This window comes from Schistocerca gregaria, chromosome 2, assembly GCF_023897955.1.
Source record: "Schistocerca gregaria isolate iqSchGreg1 chromosome 2, iqSchGreg1.2, whole genome shotgun sequence".
Lineage (NCBI taxonomy): Eukaryota > Metazoa > Arthropoda > Insecta > Orthoptera > Acrididae > Schistocerca > Schistocerca gregaria.
Genome location: NC_064921.1, coordinates 762296467 through 762324194, shown reverse-complemented (window position 1 = coordinate 762324194; position 27728 = coordinate 762296467). Strand labels below are relative to the sequence as shown.

At 39.6% G+C, this 27728-nt stretch overlaps 1 protein-coding gene across 5 annotated transcripts in view; it reads right to left on the bottom strand.

Moving 5' to 3' along the window:
* The window catches only part of LOC126334980 (torsin-1B-like), an 81061-nt gene that overhangs the window by 11275 nt on the left and 42058 nt on the right, over positions 1 to 27728 (bottom strand). For all 5 annotated transcript variants that reach the window (XM_049997777.1, XM_049997778.1, XM_049997779.1 and 2 more), the window contains 3 exons: positions 23403 to 23554; positions 20067 to 20215; positions 5400 to 5547 (listed from right to left, as the gene is read on the bottom strand). In XM_049997777.1, coding sequence (XP_049853734.1) covers positions 5400 to 5547; positions 20067 to 20215; positions 23403 to 23554 — 449 coding nt within the window. The remainder of the gene's footprint in view (positions 1 to 5399; positions 5548 to 20066; positions 20216 to 23402; positions 23555 to 27728) is intronic.

Below are 27728 nucleotides of genomic sequence, written 5' to 3'. Positions count from 1 at the left end.
CGAACCAGGGCAATATTAGATAGTGGCGCTTCCCCTCCCTTGAGTATTTAAGGTAGTACGTCAAAAATTTAAAAAAAGTCGACTTTTCAAAAATATCTTCATTTTGCAGCACACATCTTTCTGAAGACTCTGATACATAAAACCTATATGTTCGAGGGAACGTAAGACATGTTATTTGGTTGTAAGTGTGCGAAAGTGCAGTGCTACGCCTCTTCACACAGCATTCCTCCATTGCATGTCTCTGTATTTCGCTATGTGGTATTCAAAGCTGTAATATTTTGTAATGGGTGCTATCAAACTACATTCAGGACAGTGGAAATTATAATATCCTGTGGTGCCTCTCCTGCTCCCAGTCGGCCAATCTGACATCCTGCCCTTCTTTAAAAAAACTCGCAATTAATACTGGATGGGATTATTTGTAACTGGCAGAACAAGAACTCTTCAGGAAATTTGCAGTCCTTACTGCTTATTAGCTAATAACTTGCTGTTTTGTGTGACATAAAATTAAGTATAAGATACATAAAACGAGTAAAGACAAGAGACAAGCAAGATAGTACACATTTCTTCAATCCTTAAGTCCTAGCATTTTTTCTCTCTAATCTTGCCACAGCTTTACTTTCCTTTCTGGGAAAGAATCTATAACCTCATCAAAGTTTGTCAACGATTAGCTACATGAAAAAACGAAATGTGGTCTTCTAATACTAGAAAAGCTGTTAATACAAATAATACGTAAGACTGGTGTGGTTTCTCAATCTCATTACACGTATTTTGTCACTGTCTGCTAGATAAAACAAAATAGGCCTGCCTAATATTGCAGCAATTGTTACACACACTAAATAAATGAGACTGTTTTGGCACAAATGGTCATTTTTATAACACAACACAGGATTCACGAAGTAGAGATATAAAATGCCTATTAGGCCAACTACAAGCTAAACGTTTTATGTCAGGAAATAGCTTCACATTTCATTCATACTCTCTAGCTCCTGACGCACGAGATCGAAGAGTAGTAGTACGAAACTTTTACATAAATTTGGAATCGTCATATTCTTCCATAATTTGTGAGAGTCCCGTTTCTTCTCCTTCCTCGTTCTAACAACAATATTGTCTTCACTAATTCTGTAACTATTCCTGCCAGTGTCAATACTTATCCTCTGGTTAACTTCACTAACTGCCACAACCACCGGTTTAGTTATGCCGAGTTTATTCTCCGGTTAGGTGTTATTACGTGTTCATACAACACATTTTCTGCGCTACTCACAGAATAGAATTTCAGTGGCTGCTAGCCGGGGACTGTATAACTAGCCCTTAGAAGTGTAGTGGTCTGGCCAAAAATTTTCTGTCAAAATTTCATTTTCTTGCATACACGGAGATGATAATACATAATCTTTGTTATCTGTTATTCCTGTTAGTCTTTTATTTCCACTTAGGTCGTCTAGATCTATGGATTTCGCTAGTAATTATAACAACGCTGATCATTTGCAAACCCAGTCAACCACATAAACAGAGAATGTCATTCACCCGTTCAGCTTTATTCGACACAGCTCGTATAGCCCCATCCCCTTTTGTCTGCAGGTATGTTTATTTCTAGATGTGACAGGGATTCACCTGGCAGAGACATCACATACACCACACATGCATTCAAAAATCAACTAACGATTCATTCAGAAATGAACTTAGAATTTGTTCAAAAATCAACAGGGATGCATTTCAAAATCATATGAATAATTGATAGCTGGATGCTAGGCGCTTTGTGAAACAAGGTCTTTTCCTCAATAGTATGCACTTGGTGCTTGTGGATATCTACATAGATGTAGATGTCATTGATCCAGCGCAGTGTGACCAACATCTATCTGCCTACACCCAAACAAGAGCTGGTCACTGGCTGGATAACCATGTAAGACAGCCACAGGACACTGACAAGACACCAACCTAGGACACTCCTTTGGACTATAGTGAGAACTGTCAAGACATGCCCTTGGCACCTCTTAAGAGCATACCAAGACATGAAACATGCACAAACTCTCTCCCATCCTCCAATCCACATGACAGTGCTCAGATCCTTTTGTTAAGTGATTACACATATTCTGTTCCTTTTTTGCCTCCTTACAAGCATGTGTGTTGCTATGTCACACAAGTTATGGTACATCTTCACAATCTACCATTGCATTGTCACTTTTCTACCTGCAACGGCTCTTACCTTCTTCAACACAGAGATAATTTGTAGGTCTATTGCTTATTTTCCTCACTTCTCTCTTTAGTTTCAACTTCTGCCTTTTTCTTGATATTGTACTCTGTCTGAATTACTAAGCTCTCTGAACTTGTAATCTCACTGTCACATTCACATTCATACCTGCACATAGACCTGGCTGCATTTTAATGATGTTTTGGATCCTGAATTAAGAACGTTTCCTCCTTTCTACCATACAAAAGCAAAAATACTGTACTCTTGACGTAACAGAGCAATAAGGATTACCCTACTTGTTCTTATTCACTTACAATTTTTATGGCTTCTCTTCATTACTGACGGATATATTATATGTATACCAAGTTACCAAATTCATATTCACACAGTATTTCATTAAATTTTATTATTCACAGTCTGCTGATGAAATAGCACATTTTGTAATGACCGAATCATAAAGGATTTCCAAAAAAAGAAAAATCATGTAAGTATGAATATTAGCAGTAAGCCTTGTAACTTCGATGGAGACATACAATGCAAACTGTTTTCATCAGCTCAGTACGAGGTCATATGCGTTGACAAAACACTGATTTTACATGCACTGAATGTGAACTGGAGGTAAAAGGTGACACAGTCATGTACCATCTAAAAATAAACGGGCCCAAATGCCGTATATCGAGCCCTCAAGTGTCGAGCACTACAGTCACTTCCATGTTTATGTGTAAATGAACCTAAGTGTTCAACTAGAAAAATAAAATTTCACACTGTGTATACCCAAATCCTAACAAAGTTACAGGCTGGTGTAGCCATTCATTTAAGTAACTGAGCAGAGAACCTCTTGAGCTTCATTTATGTTTTACACTTACTGAAGTTATAAACAAGTGTCTGTTCTCTTCTGCTTGTTCATTGCAGCACTTGACGAAGCATTAAAAAGCAGGCCAGTAAGCCAACACAAAGTTTCATTTCCTTATCACTACCATATCTACACCCTTAGCCTGGCATTCAAGTCATTCTGCACTGTATTCAACCACAAAGACCTGAAAAATCTCAGCTTCATCCATTGCCATCTCACGCATAAAGGTAGCCACTTGCATGCCAAGAGATGGGTGACCTCATATTCCCCACCACTACTGATTTGAGTGTGAGAGTTTCTTAATAAGTGTATTGTGACCCACAAGATAGTACTGATTATGTTGCTATTTTCTAATTATACTGCTTTTAGTTTTAAAAAAATTACCTCGCTGTCCACTGTATCTTCCATTTTTTTCTATCTTTTATGCTAATACCCAAAACATAATAGTCATGCATTTTACTGTTTTGTAATTTCTGTAATATGCATGCTTTAAATAGACATTCCACAGAAAGCCTCATGGGATCAATGACCAGTAGTTAAAAAGTGAAACTATTACGTCATTTTTGTGTGAAAAATTCTGTCAAACCACTCGTTGTATGTATAACTTATGGATTTGTGTACTGAAAACTGGATCCTAAAAAGAACAAGCTGATCATCTGAAATGCTTATTAATAATAAACATGAGTGAAAAAAGGAAAAGAAAAGGAATTGTAGTATGTCACAGTTAACAGTTTGGATAACCTAGCAATTATTGTAAGAAGATTCGACTCATGGGTTTTAATCAGACTAAAGAGGCACCAGACAAGTTATTAAGGGTACATTTTAAGTTCAAAATACAGCATCTACCTGTAAAAGTTTTGATGTCAAGGCTAAGGTTTTGGTCTAGTTAGGCAACTACAATCATTTAACATTAACATTTAGCAAATATCATACAGGGTGATTCAAAAAGAATACCACAACTTTAGGAATTTAAAACTCTGCAACGACAAAAGGCAGAGCTAAGCACTATATGTCGGCGAATTAAGGGAGCTATAAAGTTTCATTTAGTTGTACATTTGTTCACTTGAGGCGCTGCTGACTAGGCTTCAGCATCAGTTGATGCTAAGATGGCGACCGCTCAACAGAAAGCTTTTTGTGTTATTTGAGTACGGCAGAAGTGAATCGACGACAGTTGTTCAGCATGCATTTCAAACGAAGTATGGTGTTAAACTTCCTGATAGGTGGTGTATTAAATGTTGGTATACACAGTTTACAGAGAATGGGTGTTTGTGCAAAGGGAAAAGTTCTGGACGGCCGAGAACGAGTGATGAAAATGTAGCACGCATCCAGCAAGCATTTGTTCGCAGCCCAGGAAAATCGACTCGCAGAGCTAGCAGAGAGCTGCAAATTCCACAATCAACTGTATGTAGAGTCCTACGAAAAAGGGTTATGAAACCTTATTGTCTGAAATTGGTTCAAGCACTGTCTGCAGCTGATAAGATTAAAAGAATCGATTTCTGTGATTTTATCCTTGCTCAAATGGAAACAGATAAATCTTTCGTTTCAAAGATTGTGTTTAGTGATGAAGCAACTTTCCACACTAACGGGAAAGTCAACCATCACAATGTCTGTATATGGGGCACTGAGAATCCGCGGGAAACAACTCAGTATGAACGTGACTCGCCTAAGGTGGACGTTTTCTGTGCCATTTCAGCCAATAAAGTTTTTGGTCCCTTTTTCTTCGAAGGTGCTACTGTAACTGGACTACAGTATCTGGAGATGTTAGAGAATTGGCTGTTCCCTCAGCTCGAACAAGAAGCACAACAATTCATATTTCAGCAGGATGGAGCACCACCACATTGGCACTTATCTGTCCGTAACTACCTGAACGTCAACTACCCGAGGCGATGGATCGGCCACCAGGCAGCCCGTGACAGAGCACTTCATCACTGGCCTCCAAGAAGCCCCTGATCTTACCCCCGGCGATTTTTTCCTTATGGGGGTATGTTAAGGATATGGTGTTTCGGCCACCTCTCCCAGCCACCATTGAGGATTTCAAACGAGAAATAACAGCAGCTATCCAAACTGTTACGCCTGATATGCTACAGAGAGTGTGGAACATGTTGGAGTATCGGGTTGATATTGCTCGAGTGTCTGGAGGGGGCCATATTGAACATCTCTGAACTTGTTTTTGAGTGAAAAAAAAAACCCTTTTTAAATACTCTTTGTAATGATGTATAACAGAAGGTTATATTATGTTTCTTTCATTAAATACACATTTTTAAAGTTGTGGTATTCTTTTTGAATCACCCTGTATATTATATACACTACAATCACATCCATAATGAAGGTAAGCATTATACATTTTTAAAGAAGACTTACTCTATATCACTGTTCGAAGGTGTCTCAGAGGTCTTGCTTTCAAATGCATCACGGACACATTTCTTCACATGTTCCTCTTCTAATGGGAGGAATGGTACATAATGATCAATCACATTGCCAGCAATAGTATCACTTCTATGAAGGCCACCTATATACAAGATAAATCAAACACAAGTGAATTAATAGTAGTCACAACAAAGACATCATCAAAAAAGCCTTCACTCTGACACTGATGGTCTTCCTGGTTATTGTAAGTTTTTTGTGACGCTGTGTGTGTGTGTGTGTGTGTGTGTGTGTGTGTGTGTGTGTGTGTGTAGGGGGAGGAAGGTTAGGGTGGTAACCATGTGGCGTGGGAATCTGCCAAAATTGCACTATGCACAAACAAAAGTAAAAGTATTTCGCTGTTGTGCCCAACTTGTTGCACAAAATCACCCACTTGAAACTGCATGTTAATGAATACCACAGGTACCTCCAGAATTGACAACAATTCATGTAAGATCCTGAGCATGTATGTTCCTCAATGGCTTCCCTCAACTTTGCCATATAACTGCCAATTTAACAAAAATGTTCCACCATTTAAAATCAAATAAACAAGTTACAAATTGTGAAAGTAGTGCCTCCCTTTGCTGGCCCTTCTGAGACCTTGTAATACACTGTGATAATCTAGATTAAAACACAAAACACATGGACATGCACTAATAAATATACAAAAATATATTGGAGAAAATATATTAAAAACAAAGATTCCAAGACTTACCAAGCGGGAAAGCGCCGGTAGATAGGCACAATAAATAAAACACACAAACACACACACACACACACACAATTTCTAGCTTTCGCAACCGACGGTTGCTTCTTCAGGAAAGAGGGAAGGAGAGGGAAAGACGAAAGGATGTGGGTTTTAAGGGAGAGGGTAAGGAGTCTGCTTCTGTCTGTGTATGTGCGAATGGATATGTGTGTGTGTGCGAGTGTACACCTGTCCTTTTTCCCCCTAAGGGAAGTCTTTCCGCTCCCGGGATTGGAATGACTCCTTACCCTCTCCCTTAAAACCCACATCCTTTCGTCTTTCCCTCTCCTTCCCTCTTTCCTGAAGAAGCAACCGTCGGTTGCGAAAGCTAGAAATTCTGTGTGTGTGTGTGTGTGTGTGTGTGTGTTTGTGTGTTTTATTTATTGAGCCTATCTACCGGCGCTTTCCCGCTTGGTAAGTCTTGGAATCTTTATTTTTAATATATTTTTCCCATGTGGAAGTTTCTTTCTATTTTATTTACAAAAATATATTGAAACACATATAACACATTCAAACAGATTTTAGAGCAGAGTCACCATAATCAAATGACAAGTATCTTCATTAATCACCAGTATTATTAATCACTGAAAATACCACTAAATCACACAAAAATGTATACACGCTACATATTAAAAAAGAAAGGTAAAATGTCTCGGCTTTATATGCTGGTTCATACAGAGCATATCTGTGAAGGAGTATAACTTCTGGCATGATTTGCATATTTAGAATTAATAAACTGGGCTTTAACTAGCAATGGCCACAGGTCTGAGACCTTCAGTGGCTTTAATTAACACCTTCAGCTATTGCCTAATATACTGTTTGTTTAGATATTTCAGTGTATTACATAGTTATTATTTCTACATGTTTGTCAGGAATATCGTTTTGATGAAAATCGCATTTCCTATAATACTAAATCTCTTCAAACACAACCTCCAAAGTAAAGTAAAGTTCATGGGTGAAGTGTCAGAACCATTTCTGATCAAAACCGGTGTTCAGCAGGGTAACTGTCTGCCTCCTATCTTTTTTAATCTGGTTTTGGACACAGTCATCTGAGAGTGGGGAAACAAAACTATTGGAGTGTCAAACAGAGGTAAGTCCATGATAGAACAACAACAATATTCAATATTATGAAAGAGATAGATTGTTTCTCATCATATAGAGATGTTTCCAGCCCCTGTGATTTAGAAACCCATACAACTTGGTAGACCTAAAAATGACACCCAAATTCCATGCCTTAACTCTGGCAGGTGATCTGGCAATACTAACAGACAACGAGGAACAATTAAACAGAAAAAAATCTATTAAGAAATGCGCCACACAAGTTGGCCTCCAAATATCTTTCCAAAACATCAAGCACACCCTACACAAAAACTGATCACAAAATGTGGATAAATCAGGAGAGTTCCATACTTGAAGTAGTTAAGTGAAACCGTTAAACCTACAGGGGGAGAGAAAAAGGCACAGAAAATTTGGATGCAAAAACATAGGAAAATTTACAGTAAAATCTACATTTACAATAAAAATGTATGTCTACATGCACCAAAATCAGCCGCTATAACACAGTAATCAAGGCTGAAGTCTAACACTAGCAAAATGCTCTCCACAGAAAAGGTGATATGGAAGATATCCTATGAGAAGAAAGCAAAATTCTAAGAAAGGTACTTGACCCCATATGTACAGAAGACAGATAGACTGAAACCCCGAAAAACTATCAAATCTCACAGCAGACATAAGAAAATGAAGACTGAAATTTTATGAGCATATCAACATGCTCCTAACAACAAGACTCACTCATGAAATTATGATGTACTTAGAGCAACTCAAAACCGTACCCTGTATCCAGCAAGTCAAAAAGGATTTAGGACAGACTCATATCAATAGTAGGTAATTTAAACCTTTTAACTTCATTTTGTTAAATTTTGCAAGTGAAGCAAAAACTGTTTTTTAAAAAAACAATATAAAGTGATACAGAAAATTGCTACATTGTAACAGTAAAGTAGAAGCCTAATTACAGACAGATTTGAGAAATCCATGCACCTTCAAATCTATTTTTGATTACGGCATTATTAGTCACTGGAATTATGAGTTTTCACAGACAGATGAAGTTACAACGTTTTCACAGCCTGCCATCAATATAACTCCATCAGATATTTTTTAACAGAAACTTATACAAATAAAAAACCAACAAAAGGGAAGTACTGCCAGAGAATGAAGTCTCCACCAGATCAGGAATAAAGTGGAGAAGGAAGAAAAATAATCTACAGAGAAAAACTGAGAGCCGTTTGAAATCTCTGAAGATTGAAACATAGTAGCTCTGCATGATCTGACATGGTCCAATGTACCTAATAATAATAACAATAATAATTTTCTTCGCTGATTGTCAGAAATAAGTGGCTTTGGTCACAGCCTTAGCACTGTGATCGCCACACCTAGAGATGAAATATTTTGGAATTTTCATGCCGACATCCGACATCTTCCCCGAGAACCATATTTACAACTACTCCATCTGGTAAACCTCAAGGAACACATAATAATACTTCACTGAAAGGTTTAGTGGCAATTAATTTCTCTCATTGTTATGAACATTTTAGTATATCTGCTTGCATATGGTACTGTAGATATTAAACCATAGTTCTGATTTTATGAATATAACATTTTACCATATTTTGTTGTCCTGACACAGTCTACCATTAAATACTGCATGAAAAGTGGAAGCACCATTGAAGAGATTTTCTCCCTGTTCACACCAGGTAGAAACCCGGAGTACTGGTTTCTTTCTACCAGCAGCATGTGCCTGCTTGCCCAGCAGACCCATATCCTCTGTATTTGATTATTCCACATTTTTGTTTCAGCTACACTGGCCTGCCCTGTTCATTTGAGATCTCTGATACCTATTCTTATGGCTGCCAATCAGACAGCAGTGGGCATAATCTTAAAGGTTTGCAGATGCATAAAATCTGCTTTATTGGCACATGTTGGCTGTGTTGTCAAGACTGTGCAATCTGTGAAGCAAGTTCCTACGAAAATTTGAGGCCCACTAACTATAAAATATAAGTCATTAACATTAGGTAAGCCTCCTTTAACACTATAGGGGGGGAAAAAAACAGTGTTGACATTACAGCAAACAGGTTATGGTACTACAAAAAAGTTTATTATCACAATATGTAATGTGGAGCACAGTCTGAATAGATCTCACCCTGGCAGTGAAAATGACAATTTACACTTTCAAAGAAGTTTCATTTTTCAACATAATCTCCTCTAATATCAATACATTCCATCCAGCAGTGTTACAATGCCATTATCCTCTTCCCATTGGCTTCTTGACTGGACGAAAAGTGCTGACTAGTGAGGAATTTCTTCAGTTTTGAGAATAAATGGAAGTCTAAGGGAGCCAAATCTGGGGAATAGGGTGGATGTGCCAGCACTTCATAGTGCAGATCCCTCAGTTTCCCCATTTGTGGGCAGGTGCATGGTTCTGCTGAAGATGATTTTTTCCTTCATAAGCCAGGTCTGTTTTCATGACTGCTTGAGTCCATCTTACTTAAAAGATAAGAGTAGTAACCTCTAGTTATGGTTTTATCTTTTTCACAACAATCAGACAAAAAATTCCTTTTGCATCCCCAAACACCAATGCCATGATCTTCCCTGCCAATGGTACCACCCTTGCCTTCTTTGGAGCTGAAGAACCAGCTTCTATCCACTGCACAGAGAGCTGTTTGGATTCAGATGAGTTATTGCGAATCCATGTTTCATCCACTGTCACGTATTGATGCAACAAGTCACTTCTGTTTTTCTTGAAACACACCTTTCGGAAAGTGTTGTACAAATGTGTTTGTGATCTGTAGTGAACACATGTGGCACCCACATTCCACAAAGCTTTCTCATGTTCGGTTCCTGGTGCAAGATGACCAACATGTTCCTTTTCCCTAGAACATTAGAAATTTTACACATGTTTATATGCCAATCTTCCAAAATCATATCATGCACTCAGTCAATGATTTCTGGTGTGCTTTCACTTTTTGCACATCCTTGGCATGGACCATCTGAGACATTTCCATGGCATGTTTAAAATTGGCCACCCACTTCTTCATTTTGGAAATTGAATGTGTACAGATGCCACAAAGATTTACAAGCCTTAAACTAATTCTGGGTAGTGTTAAACCTTATTTTATGAAGAATTTAATCACTGCACAGTACTCAATTTTTTTTCCATTTTTCAACTCCATTCGCACCACAACTGCTTCCTACAGCCCACTGCTGACTGGAATGTTTTTGTAATTTTATGTGGCATCTACTAACATGTGTATCAACGTACAGGGAAAAAAATCACGTGAATAATGCTGCTAACTCTGGGCGAGGCTGAGACTTTTCAGACAGCTCTCTTAACAACTTACTGCTGATGGGTTGCAGATGTGCTGCCAATTTGGACAGTATTTTTGCTTACCCACACAGAAATCTAAAGGGATGCACAGGGAGTTGGTGAGGGAGGATTAAAATACCAAAAGAGAAAAAGAAAAACAAGTTATATTAACTAACAACAACTTGCCAAAAGTCATGCAATCTCAACTGACCACTGAGTCATACATATCCATATGCTATGGTAACAAAAGGCAGATGGACACAAGGCACGTATGTCATCATTCGAATATCAATTGATATTTAAAACCTCAACCAGGCTACTGGTTTTTCAAAATAAAAAGTAAAGAGGTCATGAAGATCTGCTTCAACTTTAGCCAATGATTTCCCTTCACTCCACGTCTATTCCTGTGTACAAGCACGCTTGCTGTCAAAAATACGTAATGGATTTATACTGTGTTGATAAGGAGTAAATTCAATAAAAACAAAGCAATAACACACAATTTGAATGACTGCTGGACAGACCTCCAACACATTTTGCACCAATGAAGAGAGACTACAACATATTTTTCACAAAAGCTGACAATGGGATTTGTCAAAGGCTCCACTGCCACTAATACTATCATGATGCACCGGAAATCTCATTATACTTTTGCATACTCCTTGTGTCTATAATAAGGCACGGATGAAACAATAGGCTAGAAAATTTCAAGCAACATGCTCTGAATATTTTAATAATAATCAGATCCTTGAGAGTTCTAGTAAAAATACCAGATGTAATGCTATCACACCAGGTTTACATCAGGTAAGAGGCACAGTACCTTAGCAATTCGATTAATGCTAGTGTCACTCATTTTTTATAAAAAGAATTCAAAGCTAACACAGACTATCCTTTTCCCAAACATTTCAACTGTCAGGTGTGTGACAGATGGTCACTATGACAGGCCTGGGATAAAAAAGGGGATTGAGAGAGAGAGAGAGAGAGAGAGAGAGAGAGAGAGAGAGAGAGAGAGACATGTTTACATTAGACTATCAGGAAAATGCTATTAACCTTCAAGCAGATGCATCAGTTTGCATAACACGGGTGGGCATGTGGTGTACTTTGTACACATATAAGAATAGCTGTGTTTATGTTACCACGGGAAACGTATAACCAAAATCACAGTTTAACCTCAGATTAAATAAGCAATGACAAAATAAACTATTGTTATATGAGCTAAATCACTGTTTAATTATACAATAATCAATTAAACTTCCATTTTATCACTCTGTTGCCACTTACAAGTGTTATCTCAAATTAATGATCCACTCAAAGCATTATGTAGTGCAGTTGCATCAAATCCCTGCCAATTATCTTGTAGATAACTGCCTCATTTTCGGACTGTACTGTTAGCTCGGAATCTGGTCATATTCTTGTGCAGATCGTATGTTTTTTTCCTCACCTAGCTCACTATTTATTTCGTAGTACTGATGCTCACTTGGGTACGTGACACCACCACTTATCACCTTGTTAGCTGAAGCAATATGGAGGAATAAGTACATGATCACAATTGTAAAACAACAATAAAATGATAAAAGAACGTTATTTGCGACTGGTGCACTTTATACATAGGTGCACACTCCCAAAGGTTAACTCAAATCCAATCCCATGCAGTAGCTAGGATTCCTGTAAAAATTTGCAACTGGATCACTTGACTTAAGGCTGTAATGAAAACTTGTAAACATGCTTGGATTCTACTTAGCCATGTGGGCAAGTGTATGGGTGTACTGTGCTCAACTGTTTTAAGATTTTCTGACATTTATCCAAGAGTTACTTTTGCGTCATACAACAGGTGTTCATAACTTATTCAGCTGATGTCAACAAACTGAGCTAGAGGGTAAAATCACAATGCTTGATATAGTGGATTCCTGCATTCTGCATGACTTTCAATGCCAACAGGCCATCCTTCCTTGTCATAACAAATATTTGTTGACCTGTTGATAGTTTTAGATTGAAACTAGTTGAAAATAAAAAAAAAAATACTACAACAGCTTTTCATAGTTCTAAGATTTCTCTTAGGATAATTTAAGATCTGTGGAACACCTACCTGCAGAAGCAGAAACGGAAAGTAAATAAGTAGTTATACAAGTAAGTACAATGCCAATAGTGAATTGTCTAACAGTAGATGTCATGAAGGAATCACACTAAAGAAAAATGTTCAGAAACAATGGACACTACAAACAGATGTACAGAAATTTATTTGGTGGAGAATAAAAAATGAGGTGATATAATGATGAAATGGCTTTTTGGACTATACATTTTATTTATTGCATTTACTTGAGCTCCCACAATCTTTCTCTAAAACTGATTAGAGTGTTAATGGAGCACTGCTTTGTCAATACCTATAGTGTACATGGATGTTACAAAGTGATTTTTCGGAGTGATCTGAAGTGACAGCAGAACTTTGCGATTATATTACAGACAGTGATTGGATCTTGCTTGTGCAGCTTTCAGGAAACGAATTAAAATAATCCTTAGGGAGACACATTCTTCCCTTAGTTTCCAAATGCACTAGGACCATTTCCAGAAGTAAGGTAAAGTACTGTTTGTAGAAACCAATAATATCAAAAATTGAACACAAGTTTCTTTTGTTCAGTTACTGGCCAATTCTCTGCCACAAACAGTGTTGTTGTTGTGGTCTTCAGTCCTGAGACTGGTTTGATGCAGCTCTCCATGCTACTCTACCCTGTGCAAGCTTCAACATCCTTCCGAATCCGCTTAGTGTATTCATCTCTTGGTCTCCCTCCTTGATTTTTACCCTCCACACTGCCCTTCAATGCTAAATTTGTGATCCCTTGATGCCTCAGAACATGTCCTACCAACCGGTCCCTTCTTCTTTTCAAGTTGTGCCACAAACTCCTCTTCTCCCCAGTTCTATTCAATACCTCCTCATTAGTTATGTGATCTACCCATCTAATCTTCAGCATTCTTCTCTACCACCACATTTCGAAAGCTTCTATTCTCTTCTTGTCCAGACTATCTATCGTCCATATTTCACTTCATAAATGGCTACACTTCACACCCATTGCCAGTCTACATTTTATATCCTCTCTACTTCGACCATCATCAGTTATTTTGCTCCCCAAATAGCAAAACTCATTTACTACTTTAAGTGTCTCATTTCCCAATCTAACTCCCTCAGCATTACCCAATGTAATTCGACTACATTCCATTATCCTAGTTTTCCTTTGTTTATGTTCATCTTATATAATTCTTCCCTTAGTTTCCAAGTGCACTAGGACCATCTCCAGAAGTAAAGTACTGTTTGTAGAAAACAATATCATCATCACTGTCCATTCCGTTCAACTGCTCTACCAAGTACTTTGCTGTCTCTGACAGAATTACAATGCCATCGGCGAAGCTCAAAGTTTTTATTTCTTCTCCATGGATTTTAATACCTACTCTGAATTTTTCTTTTGTTTCCTTTACTGCTTGCTCAATAAACAGACTGACTAACATCGGGGAGAAGCTACAACCCTGTCTCACTCCCTTCCCAACCACTGCTTCCCTTTCATGCCCCTCGACTCTTGTAACTGCCACCTGGTTTCTGCACAAATTGTAAATAGTCTTTCACTCCCTGTATTTTACCCCTGACACCTTTAGAATTTGAAAGAGAGTATTCCAGTCAGAACTGTCAAAAGCTTTCTCTAAGTCTACAAATGCTAGAAATGTAGGTTTGCCTTTCCTTAATCTTTCTTTTAAGATAATGCGTAAGGTCAGTATTGCCTCACGTGTTCCAACATTTCAATGGAATCCAGACTGATCTTCCCCGAGGTCGGCTTCTACCAGTTTTTCCATTCATCTGTAAAGAATTCGCGTTAGTGTTTTGCAGCTGTGACTTATTAAACTGATAGTTCGGTAATTTTCACATCTGTCAACACCTGCTTTCTTTGGGATTGGAATTTTTATATTCTTCTTGAAGTCTGAGGGTATTTCGCCTGTCTCATACATGTTGCTCACCAGATGGTAGAGTTTTGTCAGGACCGTCTCGCCCAAGGATGTCAGTAGTTATAATGGAATTTTGTCTACTCCCAGGCCCTTGTTTCAACTCAGGTCTTTCAGTGCTCTGTCAAACTTTTCAATTAGCATTGTATCTCCCATTTCATCTTCATCTACATCCTCTTCCATTTCCATAATATTGTCCTCCTCAAGTACATCCCCCTTGTATAGACCCTCTATATACTCCTTCCACCTTTCTGCTTTCCCTTCTTTGCTTAGAACTAGGTTTCCAGCTCAGCTCTTGATATTCATACAAGTGGCTCTCTTTTCTCCAAAGGTCTCTTCAATTTTCCTGTAGGCAGTATCTATCTTACCCCTAGTGAGATAAGCCTCTACATCCTTACATTTGTCCTCTAGCCATCCCTGCTTAGCCATTTTACACTTCCTGTCAATCACATTTTTGAGACGTTTGTATTCCTTTCTGCATGCTTCATTTACTGCATTTTTATATTTTCTTCTTTCATCAATTAAATTCAATATGTCTTCTGTTACCCAAGGATTTCTACTAGCCCCCGTCTTTTGACCAACTTGATCCTCTGCTGCCTTCACTACTTCATCCCTCGGAGCTACCCATTCATCTTCTACTGTATTTCTTCCCCACATTTGTGTCAATTGTTCCCTTATGCTCTCCCAGAAACTCTGTACTACCTCTGGTTCTTTCAGTTTATCCAGGTCCCATCTCCTTAAATTCCCACCTTTTTGCAGTTTCTTCAGTTTTAATCTACAGGTCATAACCAACAGATTGAGTCCACATCTGCCCCTGGAAATGTCTTACAATTTAGAACCTGGTTCCTAAATCTCTGTCTTACCATTATATAATCTATCTGATACCTTCTAGTATCTCCAGAATTCTTCCCTGTATACAACCTTCTTTTATGATTCTTAAACCAAGTGTTAGCTATGATTAAGTTATGCTCTGTGCAAAATTCTACCAGACGGCTTCCTCTTTCATTTCTTACCCCCAATCCATATTCACCTACTATGTTTTCTCACTTTCCCTACTCTCGAATTCCAGTCACCCATGACTATTAAGTTTTCATCTCCCTTCACTACCTGAATAAGTTCTTTTATCTCATCATACATTTCATCAATTTCTTCATCATCTGCAGAGCTAGTTGGCATATAAACTTGTACTACTGTAGTAGGTGTGGGCTTCATGTCTATCTTGGCCACAATAATGCGTTCACTATGCTGTTTGTAGTAGCTTACCCGCACTCCTATTTTTTTATTCATTATTAAACCTACTCATGCATTACCCCTATTTGATTTTGTATTTATAACCCTGTATTCACCTGATCGAAAGTCTTGTTCCTCCTGCCACCAAACTTCACTAATTCCCACTATATCTAACTTTAACCTATCCATTTCTCTTTTTAATTTTTCTATCCTACCTGCCCGATTAAGGGATCTGGCATTCCACACTCCAATCCATAGAACGCCAGTTTTCTTTCTCCTGATAACGACTTCCTGTTGAGTAGTTCCTGCCTGTAATCTGAATGGGGGACTAATTTACCTCCGGAATATTTTACTCAAGAGGACGCCATCATCATTTAACCATACAGTGAAGCTGCATGCCCTCGGGAAAAATTACGGCTGTAGTTTCCCCTTGCTTTCAACCGTTCGCAGTACCAGCACAGCAAGGCCGTTTTGGTTATTATTACAAGGCCAGATCAGTCAATCATCCAGACTGTTGCCCCTGCAACTAATGAAAAGGCTGCTGCCCCTCTTCAGGAACCACACGTTTGTCTGGCCTCTCAACAGATACCCCTCCATTGTGGCTGCACCTACGGTACGGCCATCTGTATCGCTGAGGCAAGCAAGCCTCCCCACCAACGTCAAGGTCCATGGTTGATGGAGGCGGGCACACAAACAGTAAGTGTGGATAAAGTCAGCTTACCAGAAAAATTTAATACCTCGGAACCAGTGAAGGTAAAGGTGATATCATGCCATGTAACAACATACTGATAACACTGAGTGGACAACAGACTGATAATAGTGAATGGAGAGAGCTGAAGATTTTTCTGTTTCACCATTTAATTATTAATATCACTCAAGACGGTGATTTTTTTAAAAGTTGGAGCCGTTACTTTCAAACTCGTCCAGCATGTAGGGACATCAACTGTCAATTCGGTCAAAGAATTGGCATCCAAACAGGCCATGTAATGTAAACTTCAGACAGCTGATCCACACCACTGGCCTGAGGCCACAAAAACTGTCAGCTTCTTCTATTTATGTTAGCTACTAGCACCACTTCACCTCCCATGAAAGGATACTGCAGAGTGCCATCCAATGTAAAATAAGCACCAAGAACTGATCTCCAGACCTCTGTTTTATGCAGTTGCTTCAAGATGTTACAAATGTCACTTCATGAGCAGACACAACATGATAGTTACTACCATCTTATAACATGCCTGTCTCTCCATCACCTTGGATGCAACGACATTTATGCAGCAGATAGCAATTGAGTAACATGATAGGCAGTCGAGAACTTGCAGCAACTATGGTAGACTCTACCATGCAATCACACTGAATGCTTCGCTTGCATTCGGCACTGTGAGTCATCAGCAGTAATGCAGTAAGCTTCAACTAGTCGCCCTTATTTCTGGTATCAAATGTTGATTTCCATCGTTTGCATTTCTAATTTTCACTATACAATTCTCACAGTTTGATTTCACTTCTTTACTGAGCTTCTTAATGTGCTTGTCATGTATAATGCCTGGCCTACAGCAGGAAGGTTTCCCCCATCCCTTCTCTATTAATTATATCACTGACTTAATGACAAACCCGTGCAAGGAAGTCAAGCAGACAGACACCTTTGCAGTCCAGGGAAGGAAGATCGGCAGGTGAGTGACACTCTCACTATCTGATTGAGAAAAAATGTTAGGTTACCCTTCACTCTTTTTTAATCTCAGTCGTCACTAGCATGACAACAGCCCTGGTGACTGTAACAATCCATTGCGACAAAGTGAAATAGAATATGAAATGCACACAATAATTTTGAAAACATTGAATCAAATTTTTAAAACAATGGTGGGTGATACAGCTTTTTGTTATATAAAGATTCAGCACAGTAAAAACCACTTTCATTAGATGCGTTCCTTCATTGGTTGCTTGTGCTATTGAACGCAGTCAAATGCATCGCTTGAGCTTCCATGGGAAATATGTAGCCTTCTCATTTATTCTGTATTAAAGCATATCATTCCGAATAAGTGTAAAGATTCTCTTTTTAATTTTCACCTAAAAGTCTTCTTTGATAAGTGGGTAATTTGGCAAATGAAATACAAGTGTCTATGTACTCCTTGCATTCTTTTGCTGTTCCTTTCACTTAAGGTGCTTTGCCTGTAGGCCAACTGATGGAGCTGATAAAAATCCTTTAATACAATGTCAAGCTTCACTATATTATTTGGTTCCTCGAAGATCCTCTGACAATTCTGTTGTGTTCCTGTCAGATACAAATTTCAGTTATCATTTCTAAAATTTTTGAAGGTGCATTTTGCATCAGAAACAAAGCAGTTGGGAAACAATTATCCACATTTCTGTGCGAGCCATCGTAACATGCTGTTATCTGCATTGATTCACCAGGGTAGATTTCACTTATTGCTTCGTAAAACTCTTCTAGACAGCATAACATCCAGCACAGGCAGAAAACGTCTCAGCTTTGTATTTGCATAACTATCATGACAATCACAACCCATTGTTTCTTCCATTCTACAGGCACTGGCTGCAAGCTCTCTTTCTCCCCTCTGCCTCATCATAGCGCCCATCATTGCCATATCATCATTACCACCACCACAACCACAACCACCACCACCACAGATGTCAATTATTATCAATATTATAATCATTATCATGATGCTTGCCAACATCAGTTATACTCGTACACAGGGCTTTGTATTTCTTCTTAATCACTGGAGCTATTTAAAAAAAAAAAGATAGAAAAAGAAACTACTTAGTTGTCACAAGTTTTGTGTTTCTCTTTATTCTTAGACTATCATCAGAAATTATGGAAATCCATTAAAACAACCCCAACAACTCTTGTGACAATACTAAAATAAAAACAAAATTATATTCATAGTGGAAGTTATTTTTAACTGTACATTAGAGAACAGAGACTGAAGGCCTTGAATCAAAAGTTTATTTATATCAATGTAATAAGTAAAGCTCTCACCATAGTGGGGGATAAAATTTTTGAAAACATACTTAGCGATCTCCAACAAAGAAAAATATTTTTTGCGATCAAGACTGTTTTAAATTTTAATTTTAATGGTGGGGGTACTTAAACGGTGGACACACACATAAGAACAAACTGGAATATAGCATCTCTGGTTATAAGCTCTGTATTATTTCTCAAAAAACAGAGATAATGTAGATTAAAATGTATTCCAATCCATTGCGGAACAGTGGTACAGCAACATTCTATTGCGATTAATATTAAATATACTGTATTTTAAGTCAGTTCAGTATCTATTACACTGTGAATTTAAAATCCTGTCATTTTGACTTCATGGAAACCTGTTGCTGGTGCAGGTTTGCAAATGATAAAATTCAGGAATAACAAAAGCTTCCACATAAGAGAAAATTAAAGTCAGCAACATATTTTAATTTAACCAGCCAGACTCCATGAATTTTTTTATGAGCCTACCTATTGCACATCAGTTCCACCAAAGACGTGTTGTCATCTTTATTAAATTTACTGCTTGTCTTCGATCTAGAATACCAGACTATACAGAAAAGTTCCCTGAAACCATTACGCTATCTCTAAGTGATGATGATACTATAAATTTGTCTTAGTATTGTTGTTGGACTCTAACACTGATACAGAGGTGAACACCCAGCATTAATCACCTTGATTTGTTTGGTTTCATGGCTGTACTGCGTATGATGTGAACTTTTTGCCACAGATGTCAATTCAGCAAAACTGTCTGATGGCTTAAACTATGACAAAAATGCACACGCCTTCCTTGTCCAGTTGTGTTTATGTATAAAAGGTTTTGGACTGCCAACATTATTATTTGCACTCAGTAACTCCCATTTTTCTCGGTTTGCTGCTGTCGTTTTGCTCGTGCACAGCTGATGATTCCTGGCAATCATGTTTTGGCTTTCTCTCGGTTTGCCTCTTGTACTTTTATATAGTTGTTGCTGTTGTCCACTCCATTTCCGCAGCTACTCATCATTTTCTCAGCAGCTGCCTAGTGGTGCTTCCTAGACTGGGTGGTGCATTACTAAATTTGTCAACGTCTAAGAGGTCCATGATCAAATTCTCATAAACAAACTTAATTTTAGAAAGAAAAGTGAAAGGTACATACAATGAAAAAGTTATTACTTGATATTATTTACTTCTTCAATTACCATTAAAAGAAAAAAACAAAAAAATATATATGTTGAAAATACTCCACCTGTCACTACTTACGTCCAGGGAAAAGTTTATTTACTACAAATATGTTTCAAGAGTTTCCACGAGAGAAATAAAATAATGTGTTATTACCTTTTTCATTGAAAGAACCACTGGCTATTAGGTTTTCAAAATCACTTAATTTGAGATCATTACGTTTTCTCCCATTTTTGTAAAGCTCAATCATTGTCCTAGTAATTACATTACTTCCAGTGTTGGATAGAAATATGAAAATTGCATTCCTGAAACGTAAAATCAGATTAACCTTAACACAGAATATAATCACCAGCACACAGAATACCATTTTAATGGTGAAAAATTTGCAAAGCATCATTTACCATGACAATATGAAAACTGGCACATAAACAGGTGATGGAAACTTTAAGAATCCATTCAAATACCAGGGTTAAATAATTATTTATTGCAGAACAAGATGGGATTAAATGACGAAATTTGTATATGTGACAATATGCCACAAAAAATTTTGAATCAGTAATATACAATGATAATTTAAGACATACCACTGACTTGAATATAGAATCACTGAAGTATCAAATGGTTAAAAAAATTACTGTTACACTGAAGATCAAGCTTAATTCAGAATATAATCATTGCCACACAAAAGACCATTTTACTTGCAAAATATCTGCAAAGCATCATTCACCACGACACAGATGTGAAAACTGGTACATGAACAGGTCATGGAAAGTTTGAGTATCCATTCAGTAGCAGGGTTAAATGATTTTCTTTTTACAGTAAAAGATGGGATTCGATGGTGAATTTTGTACAAGTGATGAAACACCATGCCATGACAAGACTTGTTCTGGCTTGTGCCACTTCACAAGGAAATCCTGGCTTATGTGTCGAGATAATATCTAGATTCTATGGTGAACACTACTTGATGGCATCTCCTAAATGTCCCAATTACAACAGACGTGCCAAACTAATTTCTAATGTGTGTGTGTGTGTGTGTGTGTGTGTGTGTGTGTGTGTGTGAGAGAGAGAGAGAGAGAGAGAGAGAGAGAGAGAGAGAGAGAGAGAGCACTAAGGTTTTGCCTGTAGTTGGAGTGAAGTTGAGAAGTTGATGAATATAAGAAGTCGCAAAACTGGAACTAAGCAAAAAGATTCAAGTGCTGGGTTCCCAAATAGAATTATGGGTCAACATGAACTGTGGTACAATGACAGAAAAGCATGATCCCATTTTCTTGAGGGGAAAATTGAAAGTCATGGGAAAGGGTCCAGCTCCTTGAAACTGGCTTTCAGCCAAGCTACAGATTTGGAACTCCATAAAGTTGTTGACCTAAAGCACAGGAATAGCCACTGGTCTGACAGAGGTAACAAGCCCATTGATGGGCATTAGGAAGTGTGTAACACTCTCAGCATGGTGCCAACTGCTGTTTGAGTGTAGAACCAATGCCAACACTTAATGGACATGAGTCTACCATCCTTGAACTAATCTCTAACTCATTCCATGATAATTAAGCTTATCATGAAGAACTGAATGGATAGTTATAACACTAACAGGATGTAAAATAGTAATCTTCATAACTTCTGTGTACCTGTCTTCACAAATAAGGTCATTTATGTGAATTTGCAGTGCAATGGTGGTGTCTCCATCTAGTTGTCAGGTGCAGTGGACATTGGTGATCCTAATATGGCCTACTCTGAACCATTCAGTCATCTTTCACACGTTTTAATCACAAGCATTTTCCAGTATACTGTTTCAAAATAATAGGAGAAGAAAGAAGGGAGGCCGAGTTGCTTTTTTGTGGTAATCTACATATGATTTTATTGACCAGTATTATCAAATCAGGTCAAAGCTCCCACCATTATGTAGCAGTGATCCTAGAATCTCTGACATCTGAGATGATACAAGGAAACAGGATCTATTTTGCTTGTACTAGTGGGATTTGAGTTTGTTTCAGAAAAGAGCTTACACTTTTAGTGTTCTGTAGTGGGTGGGCAGTACATATGGCATAGTAGCAATTGAATGCATTCCAGGTAGGCAAGGTGGCAGGTGAGCTGAGCTTGCAGTATAGAATTTAAGACTATCACAATAGTGGAGTTATTGTTCCAGACTAAAAACAAGCACAGATTTTAAAAGGTGCTGTCTTGCAATCCCCAGTTCTCATGTCAAATTTTGTTCATATGTGGTGCAGCCTGCGTCATATCTTAAAGTGAAAAGGCAACTATGGCTTTCTCAGGAAGGGAGCATTATCTATGTTCAAAGTGCAAACATGTAGCACAGATGAGATTTTCAATTCACTAAAGACTAAATGAAAGGCAAAGCAAAAATCTACAGAATGCTTTTTTTTTTTTTTTTTTTTTTTTTAAATTATCCGTTTCCTGTCACTCTATGCCAATGTAGGTTCAACATATGATTTTCAACGTTTCATGTTCCTTACGTTGCAATGTTTGCACAACCCATTTGAACAGGTTGTTGAAGTATATATCAACAGTGTCTTGATTTCCTTGACGATTATACAGAGTAGCTGGCTCTCTGAACTGCACAGGACTTCCACACTCAGTTTGTTATTCTACAACTGTTGATTTATTATGCTATCTAAGTCACAAGTGATGCTTAAGCTCCGTCAACCATGTGTTAACAGCTCTGTTTTTTCCCCTCCTTGTAGTTGAGCAAAGACTCCTGGTATGTACAGTGCACTAACAGCAGCCTATATAGATTCAACTGATTTGATTCTTTGCTGGTGGTGTGACTGTCGTAATGCCCACTTGGGTGATGTGGAAGGGCAATTTTTTTCCAAATGTTTGGTGACCTTTACCAAGTACTGTACCAGTGCAATGTTCTTCACTCCATTGTCATAATCCTATGATAACTCTGTTAACATAGTCATTTGTATCTGAGTGTTGTATGCGTCTTCGGCAATTTTGAGAACAAATTTTGTGTGTTTCTGATCTGGTGAGCCCTATTAGTTGACATAGAAAATGTCTGAATTGCTTTTTCGAGTATTTGTCTATACTTTTGAGAACAAAATATTATTTTTTTTTCCTGGCTCTATAACATTAATAAAATTCTGTGGTTCATACAATATGGAAGGGAGGAATATGCTTTTCCAGGTTGCAAGTGATTTTTTTTAAAAAAAAAAAGTCAAATCACTTCGGATGAACAAAAGGGAAGATAATTTGCTTCAGTTTCAACAATATCTAAAGGTATACCTTCATCTGTACTGATGACAAAAGCCTCTTTAACAGGACAGTGTGGCCATTACCCATATATCTGGCAATAATGGACACTTACCGCATAACATTTCTGCAAAAATTGTAGCTACTTATCTCGCCACATAGTATCATTCAGCATTACAAATTAAATATGCAGTTGGACTTTTCCACATATGTAAAATATATAAATATTTCACAGTATTTCCAATAAAATTTCAATTATTATATTAAATGCAATGAGCACATTACCTAAAATCAACGCCATCAAACCATCCGTAATGGTCAAGATAAGGCTTCATAGAGTCAAAAACGCCAGGTGGCATTTTGTCAACTTCATCAAAAACGAACATTGATGTAGAACACCGACTCACATTCCCTCTAATCCAAGTTTTCAGTTGGTGCTGGAAATAATGAAAACTGAACAATGTAAATGGCCAATAAATTAAAATTTTACAATGTCTTTGCAGGCTTCCCATCGAGATTATGTCTCAAAGTAAGAGTGATGAGCTGCATCTAAGACAGGTTATTTAAAATAGTAGTACTTGAAGAAAAACAACTTTAAACGGATAAACTATGCAAATAAGAATGTTTTAAAGACCTGGAATGGTTTGCATGATGCAATTACATAGTATTTTCAAGCTTTTTTTCTTTCTAGAACTGTAATTAATTACTTTATGCAGTTTGAATGTTTTATTGGTCAACATAAAAAAATGTTATAAATTCCCAAGATTTCCTGATACAGAGTTAACAAAGCAAAGCATAAAGAAAAACTCACTAGTTGCTAGTTTCTTATCTATAGCAGTGCAAATGGCCATTTTTCTAACAGTCATTGTGGCACATTATATAATAAGGAGACCACACACACAGGGCATGATCTGGATGTGATGTCCTTTCCTGCTGTACACATGATCAGAATGATTGTTTTTTATTAATTTAATGTTTCTTGCATGATCCAGCTCCTCAGCTCATGTATATGGTCAACAGTTTGCCGCGCATTTTTTTCTAAGAAAGTGTAATTATAACTGTGCAGTAGCCACCAGAAAGATCGCGGGAGGCGCACATCGACACGGCGCGTCACAGACAGTAGTTGCCGCAAATAGAGTCCCGTCCACCAGAGGGCACGCGAGAATTCGGCCGCGACCTCTGCCAGCGGAACAACAACTCAGGCACCACGGGCCATGCCCAGTCAGTTCACATCGCGTACGCCTATGAGACTACTACTCTGAAGTGCGACGTAGTAAAACGTGAACCGTGTTACTACACCATTGGCGACGAGTAGGGTCGTTCTTTCGCGTGTTGCATCGTTGTTCCAGTTTCGCAGCTTATCCGCGGCATGGAGGATTTAGTGCGGGTTTTGTTTGAGCAGCAGACGGAGCTCATGGCCACCATGAAACAAGTGCTTCCGGCGTTGCTCTCCACGCCGTCTGCTCCAGCGCTGAACCCTCCTCCATTTCCCCCGCATGACGAGACGGCGGAGGATTGGGACGCGTATGAACATTGCCTTCAGCAGTATTTCCAGGCATTTCATGTTGCCGATGCAGAGGTATGTTGCGCTCTTTTCTTATCTTGGATATCTCCCTCGCTGTATCAAGTTTTGCGGCAGCTAGCGCCATTGCAGGAACCCTTGTCCTTATCTTTTGACACATTCTGTTCATTACTGTCTTCATATTATCGCCGCTGCACACATGTTGTGGCACCTAGGGTGCAGTTCTATCAATGCAAGAAGCAGCCCCATCAGTCTTACCGGGCGTGGGCCACTACCCTGCACGGTCTTAGTTGCAAGTGTCATTTTGTCACGGAGCACTAGCGAGAGTCGTATGCCCACGTTATGGTGCGCGACGTCATTGTGCATTCGGCCCCTGATAGGGAGGTCCGGCAATGGGCCCTGCAGTTAGAAGACCCTTCCCTCGAGGAAGTCCTGTCCATTGCTCAATCGTATGAAGTCTCTCATGGTGCCGGTCAACAGTTGGAAGCGTGGTGCAACGTCGCGTTGGTTCAGGGCGGCGTGGCCGCGTCCGGGGTGGACGACGTGCGAGCAGTACAATCCGGCCATTACGCCCGCTCCCGCACGGCGCGTAAACAGAGTTCCGGCCGCTGGCCCCTGTTACTGTCCTGTGCATCGTGCTATATACATCACGATCGGTCGGAGTACCCCCAGCATTGGGCCGTTTGTCACAAATGTAATAAAAAAGGACACATTGCTAAAGTCTGCCGCTCAGCCTCAAAAGAATCTAAGGAAGCAGTTACAGAGGACATGGACATTGACATTCAGGAAGTTTCATGGGGCCAGGCTCTTGACTTACCGGCCCACAAACTCTTTGCTGAGGTGTCGGTTCGATCGCGCCGATTACAACTGCAAGTTGATACGGGCGTGGCAGTTTCTTTGTTGAATGCACAAACTTACTCCGACCTTGGGTCACCCCTGTTGGTGCGAGTTTACCGGTGTCTCCGCGGTTATGGTAAACAGTTCATTCCCCTACTGGGTCAATTCACTACCGACGTGACTTACAAATCAGTCACTCGGCCCATTACTTTTATTGTTGTCAGTGATGCGAGCTCTGCTAACCTTTTTGGCTTGGATGCTGTTCAAGCTTTCGGGTTTTCTATCACTGACACCATACAGTTGGTCTCCGAAGACGTTCCCTATCAATCATTAGAATCTTTGATCTCTGACCTTCAAGCAATCTTTGAGGAGGGCCTGGGGCGTATTTCAGACTTTGAAGCTCACTTAACGTTGAAGGCGTCGGCTCGCCCGTGTTTTCTACGCGCGAGGCAGATCCCCTTGGCTCTCCGCTCTCAGGTAAAAGAAGAGCTAGACCGGCTGATAGCCCTAGGGGTCGTTCTTCCCGTTTCTTCTAGTGAGTGGGCTTCTACCCTCATTATTGTCAGGAAACCCTCGGGAAAATTACGTCTTTGAGGCGATTTCATGGCCACCATTAATTCCCAATTGGTGGTGGACACCTATCCTTTGCCTCGGGTTGATGAATTGTTCTCCGCCGTAGCGGGAGGCCAATATTTTTCGAAAATCGATCTTTCGGAGTCTTATCAACAGGTACCTCTTGATGAGGACTCCAAACGGCTGGCGGTTGATCAACACCCCATTTGGCCTTTACCAATACCAGCGGTTGGCCTTCGGAATATCCAGTGCCCTGGCGATATTCCAGCATTATCTTGAGCACGTCACGTCGACAATCCCTCATTGTATTAATTACCCGGACTACATAATTGTCAAGGGCCGCAGCACGAAGGTACACTTGCACAACCTTTGCACCCTCTTTCTCAAATTCAGGTCCGTGGGCTTGCATTGCAACCTGCGCAAGTCAAACTTTTTCCAATCGTCCATTGAGTATGTGGGCTACACAATCTCTCGGCACGGCGTCCAGCCGCTAGGAAGTTTGGTCCAAGGTATCGTCGACCTTCCGCAGCCCGTTTCGCTGAAGGAGTTACAAGCTTTTTTAGGCAAGATTGTCTATTACCACCGGTTCCTTTTGATTGGTCGCCTGCATGCAAGCGAGCGTTCACCTCATTGAAAGGCCTCCTCACGTCAGTGCAGTGTTTGGCTACTTTTGACCCCCATAAGCCATTGGTCCTGGCTACACATGCTTCGCAATATGGGGTGGGGATGGTTCCAAGCAGCCACTGGCGTTTGCGTCTAAAACTCTTAGTCCCGCACAGGCCCATTACTCCCAGGTGGAAAAAGAGGCTTTGGCCATTGTCTACGCTGTTACCATGTTTCACCCTTTCTTGTATGGCACAAAGTTTCAGTTAATCACTGACCATAAGCTGTTAATATCGTTATTTGGCCCCGCCTCTCAGATTCTGGATAGGGCGGCCCACAGACTACAGCACTGGGCCTTGCTCCTATCTAAGTACCATTATGACATTCATTTTCGCCCTACCGGACAGCATGCCAATGTAGGCGCTCTTTCCCGTCTTCCGGTGGACCCGGATCCTAAGTTCGATCGAGAGGAGATTATGTGTTTTCATTTGGATGTGGTGTCCCGCCAAGCAGTTGATGGCTTCCCAATCACTAGTTCTAGAGTCGGCAGGGAAACGGCAGCTGACCCGGTTCTTCGGCAAGTAGTTCGCCTCATTCAGCAGGGGTGGTCATCCCGACCTCCAGGCCGGGCCTCGGAACCTCTTCATAATTATTTTGTTCTACGAGACCGCCTCTCCATCTTGGAAGGAGTTCTCCTTCTGGCTACCGATGATACAGCTCCTCGCGTGGTTGTTCCTGCAAGTTCGCGAAGGGAAATCCTCACATTATTACATTAGGGGCACTGGGGTGTTTCCCATACTAAAACCTTGGCTCGCAGACATGTGTACTGGCCCGGTGTTGACAGAGAAATTGTGCACTTGGTGGCCACCTGTTCCCAGTGTGCGAGCCAACAGGCATCTCCCAGGTCAGCGTTCTCTTCATGACCGCCTGCCACCCAGGCATGGGAACGTGCTCACATCGATTTTGCGGGCCCGTTTCTCAATGGCTTTTGGCTCATTGTCATTGATGCTTATTCTCAATTTCCATATGTGGTTCGCTGCTCCTCAACCACTTCAGGTACTAGCAAAAATCTTTTC